This window comes from Echinococcus granulosus, assembly GCF_000524195.1.
Source record: "Echinococcus granulosus chromosome Unknown EG_S00021, whole genome shotgun sequence".
Taxonomy (NCBI): Eukaryota; Metazoa; Platyhelminthes; class Cestoda; order Cyclophyllidea; family Taeniidae; genus Echinococcus; species Echinococcus granulosus.
In genome coordinates, this window is record NW_020170401.1 from 560,930 (window position 1) to 572,423 (window position 11,494).

An 11,494-nucleotide genomic window follows, 5' to 3' on the forward strand; every position below is an offset into this window, starting at 1 on the left:
GATTTTGTGAGTGATCAAGCTCCCTCCCTAGCCAATCGCAGCGCCCCAGGAGTCTGTCGGAAAGCCACCTCTGCTGCAATTGTGCGCATTTAACTTCTGTAATGCTATAGGTTAGGAAAAAAAATTCCAGTGAGGGTAAAAATTGCTTTATCTTGTGTATGAATCTGTCAGCAAATGGTGGGTGGACCAGTACCGCGATGGCTTGAGCCGCACCATCATCATCATTATTATTACTTTCCGTATATTCGCTGTTCCTGCTTTGCGTGTCAGCCCCTAGCCCCCCTTGTGGTTGTCACTCTGTGTCTGGTAGAAACTGATCCGGATGCAACAGCATTTACATGCTTATATAAGCCTATCCCCTGTCATGTTCCGTTGGCAAACATCTTTGAAGGCTTGTTTGGAGGCATCGCTTAACACGGCAGTTACGAGGGTGACATGTGTGATGCCCCGAGTTTCACAACTATGTGACATGTGCCAAATCATGCATGGCGCACTAAACGATTTACGTTAAGTTGGGAGATGACCTTTGATAGTTAATCTAGGAGTCATCAGATTTGTTTTTATTTCGTGGACATCGGCTTAATTGCCGGAAAAAAAGCACCATTAGTTGGTGTGGAACAACAGGGCTCTGGAAGGTGGAATGGTCCCTTCCTACTTTCAAGTTTACTGCGACGACACAGTTGCTCTCAGTGTTTGACTGATCATAATAAGGAGACTTTATCTAAGGCCGATGTTAATTTGTCTACTAGTTTCAACATAAGCAGGTGTTGAGTGGATAATTTCACTCAATTTTCTTACCATTCTTGCCATTCTATAAGGCACCTGTGAAAGTGATTATATTTTTGTGTAAGAGGTAGAGGGTTTTAGGTCTACGCCACCACGCTGTCGTCGATGCACGGCAAGGTTTATCCCTGAAGGCCTCATGGGGCAGGCGAATTTGGAAGTTGCAGAGTAGATGCGAGATCAGTTCCATAGTGGTGGAATAAGTAGAGTCCACTTAATTTTTTCTGCATTTATTACAAAATTTCCTTCTACACAACTTTTTAAAGATTTTGGCCCGAATTCAGGAAATTTAAGCCAAAGATAATAATTTTTTGACAAGAAACAGCTCAGGTGTCAGCGGTGAACCGACCACTTCAATTCAGATTTCTTTTTTATCTAATGCATGATATCAAAGCCTGTCCTAGCTAACTGACAAACACCTCAGTTACTCTTTAAAAATTCAATCAATCTGTTTATGACACATGTATTGAGGCGGCATAGACTGGTTGAACATGTGTCACATATTTGTGACGTTTAGAGCGAAGAAAGCAAACCGAGGCAACGAACTTGAAGTAATTAAAAATAAAATTCCTTAAACATTCAGTACTTCAGTTCCATCATTCGTTCTTTGACAAGTGGCCTGCTTCGATTCCCCTCTATCTCGTAAACTTCTTCGTGGTGCGATAAGCAACATTCTGAAGACGTGTGGGCTGGGAGGGAGAGAGAGTGGTAGGGCCAGTGGGTTACGGACTACCGGATGACATTTCCCATCGCCTGAATGTTTATGCAATTCGACCAATCTGGGAAAGTGGCTTTAAGTGTCCGAATTTTTGGTACCAGTCCATAACCATTTTGGCGGCCTCAGCAGAGGGATGCACCTGCTTGTGGGTAAGGTCTTGCAATAATTCTACAATCTTAGGTACTGAGGTTAATTCTGTGGCAGTGATTAGCAGAGGTTGTTTAAATGCAGTCTTTTTTACTGTGTTGGATGCTTATGCGATTTTTTGTTCAAGATTATTCAAATACCTGCATTCTAACACAAGCTTCTTCGACGTCTCGTTCACACTGACATTGGTTACCCCATATTAAAAATTCTTACTTCAAAATTTGCCAAAATATGACAATTTCGATATGAATTAATATGATACGCGAAAATTAGCCCTCAAAGAGATCGACCCTTTTCAATTAACCAACCACAGTGGGAGCCTTGATCGCAACGCCAGCTTGTCAGTTTGATTGGTCAATCGCATCGACTCTGAAAGCGAAACATTTATCGTTTTGCGTAGACTAATCTTTTTCATAAATACTCAAATTAGTTAACTATTATTGGCATAGAAAATTATCAAATGCTGTATACATCACCGAAGACCACTTTTTCCAATCCAGTACTTGGACTCTCAACCGTCAAGACTCCGCAAATCTCTCATTACTCCCTAAGATAAATGTATCGGCTAACACTAAATCATCAAATTAATTTGTCTTATTAGCCGAGATCTATGCACAGGCTTGTGCCGAGTTCAAGATCAAAAGTGCCTCCTAGGACAGCTAGTTTGACATTAATCTATCGCATTACATCACGGATGCTCCAAAAACGCTTCAAAGAAGATGATCAAAAGGGGGACATCGATTAGCCAATCGCGTCTTAGCGTTTAAGGCAAAATCACTTTAGTCTATGAACCAGTTTTTAAAACGTTCATTTTAAAGTATGCTGAAAAATCACATGCAAAACTACATTTTCTGACCTTGTGTATTTTCAATTGAGGTAACTAGCTCATTTCCTGGTTTACGTCTAACTTCGCACTTCCATTCAGAGAAGTCAGATGCCAATAAAAAATGGGCGTAGTGACACTCACAACAGTACCGAATCAAAATAACGTGTCACCGGCAGCCGCGTTTTCAATTGGTTGAAATTAAGGAACAAATCATATGAAGGAATTGAGTCCAACAAACAAAGTGATTGGCCAATCACAGAAGCGTGTGAGAACGTAGGGTAAACCAACTTTCTAAATAAGATATGCAAATTTTGAAACACGATTTTGCTTTTCAGCAGTTTTTCTTTGTCTCCTGTTTGGAGGACGTCGGGCTTCATCCTCCCCTCCCGCCAGCGATGCAACAGATCTTGTGGAAACTTTGATTGATTACCTTCTAAACGTTTTACGATTAACGCTGCCTGAACCGATGAGTATGAACAAGTCACCAAAAGGATTGATCAGCGTAGAGAACGCCAGCATTTACGGTTTGAATTATGCTTCCCGTGGTTGTCCGATAGCTTTAAAAGTCCTCTCAACACCCACAGCTGACCTAATTAGCGGTACCCTCTGCATTGACTTGAAGGATTTCTTCAAAATTGATGCAATCTTCAAAATCTCCACCTTTTTCTATGACTCGGATCCAAATCCCGCTACTCTACAACTATTCGACTTCATAGTGCGTCTCAATGTTACTCTGACTCTGCCCAAAATTTATCAGGAAGAGTCAGGAGCTCTGCTTAAATTAGACGGTACTCCAACAGTGGAAATGAGTAGCTTAAAGTTTATACCACCACCAAATGCTGATACACATGATACCTTCAACTTTATCACGGATTTAGTAGGCACCCTTTCTGCTGGGCCAATTGGTGGCTACATTGAGATGAGAATGGCAGAAGCTGTCCAGAAGGCCCTCGGACAAATAAATAAGTCAATGCAGAAAAGTGTGGCAAAATTTGTGAATCCAAGTGGATCATAACTCCTACCTTTTTGAGAAAAGAACTGAAACTCCCTCCTTTGATAAATAGATACCATTTCGATTAAAAAACTTAGAATGTTTCTAAGCGTGTCCTTTAAGAATTGTTAGTCTGGTTCTCGACTGCAGCAGTGGTAGATCCATGGAAAGGTTTGACATCTTTGAACCGGGTGGAAGGCTGATAGGGCAAAATTTTAACAGACTTGTCCCAGGGATCGAATTTCGCGTGTCTTAGATGGTATTCATGAATACGCCCTGAAAGCAGAGTGGAATGTGGATTAGATTTTAAACCGTAATTTACGTTTATGCAGAGGTGACATCAAGGTGCTGCACCGTTGGATCTATCGCTTATGCTCCATGGGATGTTGCGAATTTTACCTTATTTAGCACCTTTTTATACTTGATAGGATTCAAATACATGCTACTGAAATCATTTAAGCCACTACCAATCATTCTTCACTACTTTTATTGACAAATTAAAGTGTAAGGTAACCGAAGAGGTTTGCGCGGCTTTTTATGACAAAAATCAAATGAATTAAGAATGCTTTTTATAAAACTTTCCCGGTTGAAACAGACTATTGCAGTCTAAAATTCATTCCTAATGGGACGCTAGCCTGACAATTCCACCTTTATGCCAGATTTTGCCTCGGGAATTAAGCGATCTATCTCACTCCTATTTACTACTCGTTTATTTCAGTAGTGGCTATTTGCTGTTGAGAGAACAATCGTTGGTTGGCAAATGTAATTAAAAGGAATAGGAGGCCGGGATAAGATACGACCTCTTCTAGGGGGTGAGCTTTGCGTCATTATGAAGTACCCCATTACTCTTCAAAAACACCACGCTCTTCCGACCGACTAGCCAGTTGTGAATCCTTTCGAAAGACGCTCATGTTATGCACGCTCGAGTTTGGTTTTATCGAGTATATATATATATATATATCGCAATTGTTTTTAATGTTCAGTACAATAAATGAGCCGTGTCCGCGGTCTACCTCACCTACACACACATTTCTGGTCCTTCGAAGATAAAGTGATGGGAATTGGAGTGGTAAGTTGATCGTTTCACTTTAAAAGTTAGTTGGGTTGCAGTGCGAAATAACTTTGTGGTCCTTGGAACTTTGTGCTAACCAATAATTGTTGGTAGGCGGCATTCATTTACTTGGCTTCCAAGACTCCTCCAGTTCGCGGAAGTGCACCCAAACTAAGGCTTCGCTCATTTTACTACACTTACTTCTCAATTGTGAGGTGTGGTAGATCTGACTTCTCATGATGGGTAGTCTTCCAATGATTCACATCAGAATCAAGTTACTTAAGTCACCTTCTTCAAAGGCTCCGCAGCAGGAAGCTAGCTCTCCTTTCACCCTAGACAACCAAGTTAACCCCGACTTTTAAAGGAAGTTATCTTGAAACACATCCTTTAAGCCCAACCGACATTTGATGAGGCATATGGAGGGGAGTAGGGCAGGGCCTACTGAGAGTTTAAGCACTCACTCAAATTAGGCAACTCGATCTTTCTCCAGAAATAAAACTGACTTACATTCGTGTGGATATAGGAGGTTCTGTTGAATTTCAGCTCCACTTGCCCTTGCAAACTTTTCGAAAGCTTCGATAAGCTGTTCTTGGTCCGTATCTTTATTCTTTAAAAAAATGAACAGCAAGTGGGGAATAAAATGATTTTAGTGCAAATTACTTTTTAAGACAAACTTAATGTTATTGCGACCGTGAGATGCGTACATAATAGCACTTTGTTTTGACAAGTTTGGTGATTTGTGCCATTCTCCCTACCGTGTTGTGTAAATATTACTATCAAGGGATTCCAGATTTTTTAATTCAATGAAAATCTAGGATACGACGAATAGATGAATGGATGGATACAGGGTAGATGAATGGATGGATACAGGATAGATGGATGCGAGATAGACAGTAGATGGGTACGGTTGAAGGTGCAAAGTGGATACGAAATGAATAGAAGGATGGGTATGAGGTGGATGCAAGGACAACAGATGGATAGCCTTCCCACTGTCCCCTGTGAAATTCAACTTTTGCTTCCCTGCTTCTTTAACTTACGATGCAATAAACTAATTCTTCGTATTGCAAAAAATATGGAACTGGAATTAGCATGCTCAACACTTTTCCTAATTTTGCTCTGGGAAAAATATTTTCGAACGGGAATGTAGAAAAAACGGGTTTCGGTTTCTCTGGCGCTATTTTCAAGAGAAATGAAACGCATTTGCATCTAGATAACTAGTTCTACAGCAATATCTATCCATTAATTGTTTAGAATTAAGTAAGGTCATTTGAGACACAAGTCCAGACTCTCTTGTTTTAATTCCACGTCTGCACTCACCGCATCCTTGTCGCAGCTGATGGCGACTTCTGCAAGAACGTCTAACTTGAGACGTTGATCAACGTGTTCTCGGTACTCACGAGCGCATCGTTGCATGTGATCAACTAGTGCTTCAAAAGTTTCCATTGAAAGAGGTCGGACAAGCGCCATCACGTACTAAGAGGTCAGAGATGGGTCACCAGTTACCAGCCATAAAACTTCCCACCACATTTTACCAGCAAAGACAAACTTAACTAAGGTAATGGTCCTTAAAAGCAAGAAAACTTCTCCAATAAATAAATTAGAAAAGCTGTTTCACTCGCTGTTATGAACTCGGACTGAACGTAGCTTTCCACGTTTTCATTCACGGGTTCCGCGTGAACGAGAGGTCGTTCAATTAGCAACAAATCTTCGGGTAGGTTCATAGCAATGTGAAGAAACGATCGAATAGATTTCTGAACCTTATAAAACAAAAGGACGGGGGATTAAAAAAGTGATTAGTCAAAAGGCTATCTATTGTTTATTTAAAACCATCCAGAATAATCTTGATACGTCGCCTTAAACGAGTGTACGATTTTTCAGTGAAGGCAAGAAACTTCAGCTTACAATTACAGCATTCACAGTCTTCTGGCCCTCAAGCCTAAAGCAGTCAAACACTGGATCCAGTCGTCTTCTCTTCTCATCTAATTTCCTTTCCTCCTGTTCTTTTAACACCTCTAAATCTAACTTCCTCTTTTCCGCAGCTGCCGTAAATTTTGCCAACTCTGTATCCGACTTGAGGAAGAGGTCCTGCTTCAATAACTCTAAAACCTGTCGCATTCCACGCGCGTAGGGTGTTAAACAGATGTTTCCCGTTAGGTTGTCATATCTCGGATTGTTACGCATCAAAAACTCTGCTAGACGATTGATTGGATTGAAGTTAACGCCCACTTGTACAAAGGTTGCTTCTTCTTCACTGGTCTCATCTCCGGCAAGCTTGCATAACCCACGCTGGTCTGCTTCACGAAGAATATGCTCCAGGCCAAGGATAAGAGTGGGGATGAGATGTTCGGCAAGGAAAGCACGGACCTCGGCAGAAATTGTGCAATTTTGCAGCCACTGGTATGAGAGAATGTCAATAGGAATGCGCTGAAGTAGCCATTCAACATGATCAACTAGAGCTTCTTTGATTCGCCGGCGGTCTTCGCGTTGGTAGGAAAGAAGGCGGACAAGAAAGAGCTCTTCGTTATACAGACGCTCGCGGAGGGCGGTAGTATGGATGTGGATCTGGGGAGGTTGAAGTTGACTACGTGGTTCTTCTCCATGAGTGTGAAAGCGCTGAGAGAAAGGAAAGCCCTTAGCGAGTTCATCTACGGTCTTGCGGGCACATCTGTCATGGTCACCCATCTTGGACTTAAAACAAATTTAAAACTGTATTAAATCACCGTTGTTTCACTCAGAACTCGAAGTCATATGTCCCTTTCTTATGTAAATATTCATGCTTCCAAAAAAAGAGCTTTAATGGTTTAATCTAAAAAATCTAGTATTTTCGATATTATATGTTTGCGCACGATATTATTAACAATAATAAAAAGCAAAGGAGCATTCACTTCTAAGTTGCTTTTCTGCTTGAAATCCGTATGCATAGTTGTTTGTTTTATATTGCTTATGTCAAACATGATAAGAAAACCTTGGAAAAATCAGAAGACTAAGTCGTAACCTGCTATATAATTTACTTCAAAAGTGGTTCCAAGTCATGAACAAACAAGGTGATATGCTAACATTTCTTGCGATTCAATCAATCCAATCATAAATAGAGTTCATTTATCAAAACAAAGCATGATCAACGCATAAATTTTAACTCAAACCTCAAAATAGGTTAAACAAATTTGCAGATTACTACATATAGCCTTCCTATTTGAGTGCGTAATTTGGAGCGTAAAGAGTATTCTGGGTCTTTTATACACACACATTGCTACATAGCCAATCACCAATATGCATATTTTAAAGGCTCTTCCTACAGCTGATTCATTAATATTGTATGCAAAAATTGTGTAAGAACAGGAAAACAAGAGGGGTGCTTCAACCCATTGAGCTTTAAAGCGACGCTAGCCTGATGTCATAGCATTGACCTTGACTTGCTACATTTGATCCGTGTTCAATATTTTCTGAGTGTTTATCAGTATTTACACACTAGCGACTTGATGTATAATTACATATTAGACGCACTTACTAGAAATGCAAAAGAGCGTTTATGACGCCGAATTTATTAAAAAAATAACTTTTTTTAGAATCAGGATCACCGCTGGCATTCGTCAAATTCGCCTTCGAAGGCCATTGCTATTACACCTAATTCTTGTACTGTTTTTGGTTCTAAAGTAAGAAGTTAGATTCTCCCCTAGAGGATTGGCTTTATTTTTTTTAACAAGCATATTATTAAGTAAAATCACCACTGAAGCAGTTAGCTTTGAAAAGACAAAGAGAGGTATTAAATTTTGTCGCATGCTGTACTTTGTCATTCAACTGATTCTCGATTTTGATTGAAGGGTAAATGCCAGTAAATATTGCTGGTTAACTGCTTTTCTGTTTCTTGAATACTACTGCCCATCTGATTCCCGGTTCTAGCATAGCTTGTTAAAGCAGACAATTCTTCCCGCAGAAACTTGCCCTCCAGCCCTATAATCCCGCTTGAATGAGATACTTCACAATTCTCTTTCACTGCTGAAATAGTAAAAGTGCACCTCGTCTACCAGTTCCATGCCAGGATGGATGGAGCTGGACTTACGCATTCACAACCAGCTTAGCAGGAACTGAAATGTGATGGGAGGAGGAAATGTTTAGGTGGTTGACAGACATTTCGTAAAAAAACACGTGGTGATTGCTCTTGGCATCCCTTCTCTTTCACGTCGCCTATTGATTCACACTCGGTGAGATGACAAACCAATCGCCACATTGCTCCAAATGCAATTAAAGAGTTACGTCGGTCTCTATCAACCCTCCAAGGTCACCTTAATTTGCTGCTTACAAATCGGAATTCCGCTGACTGTTTCTACTTCACGTAGGTGCAATTGCCGAGCGGAGATGGGGCTCCGGCTAACGTAATCATCTCTCATTGGCACTTTTTGCATGGAAGAAAAGGTCCCAATGTCTAGCGACCAAATTCTTATCGAAGTGTAGTAGGGAGAGAGAAAAATTCAAACGCATAAAAGACCCTTTTAACTTCTTGGCCTTCGTGATTGAGGTCAGTACTTTGGTGGCTTGGCCCACATCCATTTCTCTGTTTATACTACTTCGCCTGATAAGGTCTTTAAAAAAACCAAGAAATAATGCACTGACGGTAGCGGTGAACAAACCTGCTTTAAGGGATAAATCGTCCTGAGTTCATTTGCATGACCACATTCTCTATCAGTTCAACAGCCTTCATGACGTCAGGGTGCTCAATGTAACTACGTAGCCGCACAAACCCTCCGAGTGGCTAATCAAAGGGAACTCAAAACACCACCGCAAACATTTCTAATCTACACATTTAGATCAAAAATGAATCTAATCCGTCTTGATTAGTTGGTAGTCAGGTTCTCCTTATACACGAGTTCCGAAAAGTCAAAAAATCCGGGAGAAATCTCTACATACATATTTGGACGGGAGGAAGTAACGCGTCCTGCCCAGGGAATGTCAATCGACTTCTTTACCCCTTGAAATTTAGTACACTAGTGAACACCCTAGGGCGACAACTAGTGTGAACACTCCAATCAAGTGGAATGCCATCCTGTTTCGGGAGCAATTATTTTTTAGAGAGGTGCGTGACCTTGACTAGAAAAAGAATCCGCACATTATCAACTCATTCTGGCAGTACTCTTTGTCTTCACCAGGGTTTAGTATAGTGCCTCTGCGTAATCTTTGGCCAGTAAATTTCACACTAATCCGCGTTTTCTTACACGGCGGCCGGTCGCCGGGGTACTCCATTGGTTAATCTCAAGGTCATATCTGGTAGTGACCCAACGAAGGGTACGGCGAGCACCGCTTAAATACCCTAACAACATGCGGATTCTTTTTGTGGTCAAGATCACACGTCCCGAATACCTGTGAAAACATGACGATGAAGAAAATAAATACCCAAGTAGTCCGACGATAAACGGGTTCATTTTTGGGTCAAGGTCACACAACCCCGAACACCTCTGTGAAGTATGCGTGAATCGAGAATTTTGAAAATGACTGCACTGCTGATGAGTCGGAAGCCCAATACTGCGTAAGTAGTAAGAAGGACATCTCTAAAATTGGCAATCAGCAAATAAAGAGGTCCCTCCCCCAGAGGCTAAAAGGGAGCGGCTGGATGCACCCACGGTCGGGTTTAGGGCCCTCCACCGCATACGGAAAAGTCTAAGGCACACCCCTTTGTCTCTAGAAGTAGACAGCCGCATTCGAAGTCAGACGTAATTGTTCAGTGTCAAGAGATGCACGATACTCATCAGTAGGAGAATTGCCAACAGGGAAGGAGGGCGAGGCAAGGCACCATCTCCCACTGGAGCCATTCTAAGTAAAGTTCGAGTCCGCTTACGGGTTAGGTTTGCAGTGATGTGAGATCCCGTAAATTTGTCAGCTCTTGCCCATCACCAGCCTCTTTTCCATCTGAAAGCCACAAATGCATCCAATGAAGCATGGCGCATGGTCCGCCTTCCCACGACAAAGCGGTATGCGCCTTAGGGGTGAGGGGGAAGGCAATCGCGATGACCAATAACAGAAGGCACTCCTCATCACAAAACAACAGACAAATCATATAAAAGAAAAAAATAAGCGAAGAAAGTGAAGAACAAATTGACAGTCTTTCAAGTCCATTGCCATCTTCTAGTAGATGGCAACTGGGTGGGGAACCAGTTTTTTGGCTACCGCGACTTCCCTGATACACACAAGTGGACGTGAAATTTGTTGCCAATTCGTCACCTTCTGTATTACTACCAAAATAGCGTCTCCCTGAACCGGAGGCATCATCAGATGGTAGTTTATAAACAGAGCCCAGCTGTATTGGTTACCTCCTAGGTGGTTGTGGGTTACGCCGCCACACCGGCTCGCCACGAAGCGTTTTGCAACTTCACCACCGATTTTGCAGATCATAAGGCAGACAAGCTCGACAGTTTACAATAGAAGTTTAAAATAAGTGAAGACACAAATGATGGAAGCGGCACCTATTTAGGGTCATTGGAGGGAGAGGAATTGGCCCCTCCAGCCTCGACGAACAGACTCAATGCTTGCAGTCTGTCAGATAAATAGACGGAGTCGTCGGCAAAGGGAAAATTAGTGGGGAGATGAAAAGGTGTGAGTCGAGAAAATAAAGCGCATCCAGCGCACCATCACAATGGACTTTGGAAGTCTATTCTCTCTAGCCTTCTGGAGTTCATGACAAACAACAAAAATGGTGGTATCCCCTCCGTGTGATAGGCCGCACAACCCGATGCTGGCAACTGCGGTGGAAGTTAGTACTACAAGCATAATTACCTACTAAGGCTAAAATGCCAAGTTTTAGGGGAATTATTGATGCTGTAAATCATATGGGAGGTCAATTTTACATTGAATAAGAAGCAGAATTCAGAAAAAAATAGAATGCAGAAACATGCGAGCGAATTTCACAACTCTACTGACTGTCCCTCCCACCCTCCCCCAGCACCTTTGACTAACGGTTCATTGTAGCCCACTTCATTGGACTCCAAT

At 41.7% G+C, this 11,494-nt stretch overlaps 2 protein-coding genes across 2 annotated transcripts; one reads left to right on the top strand and one right to left on the bottom strand. All coding sequences in view use genetic code 11, as the record gives it.

The window, feature by feature from the left end:
- Positions 1 to 2,940: 2,940 nt before the first annotated feature.
- Positions 2,941 to 3,489, top strand: EGR_03811 (hypothetical protein; the record flags this gene model as incomplete). The annotated part of the gene is made up of 1 exon (XM_024493060.1): positions 2,941 to 3,489. One exon carries the CDS (start codon positions 2,941 to 2,943, stop codon positions 3,487 to 3,489), a length of 549 nt encoding a protein of 182 aa, XP_024352521.1.
- Positions 3,490 to 3,583: 94 nt separating this feature from the next.
- EGR_03812 (EF-hand calcium-binding domain-containing protein 5) lies at positions 3,584 to 7,198 on the bottom strand (the record flags this gene model as incomplete). Its single annotated transcript, XM_024493061.1, has 4 exons — positions 3,584 to 3,741; positions 5,024 to 5,123; positions 5,834 to 5,989; positions 6,419 to 7,198. The coding sequence occupies 4 exons, from the start codon at positions 7,196 to 7,198 to the stop codon at positions 3,584 to 3,586; spliced, it is 1,194 nt and encodes a 397-aa protein (XP_024352522.1).
- Between the last annotated feature and the right edge of the window lie 4,296 nt (positions 7,199 to 11,494).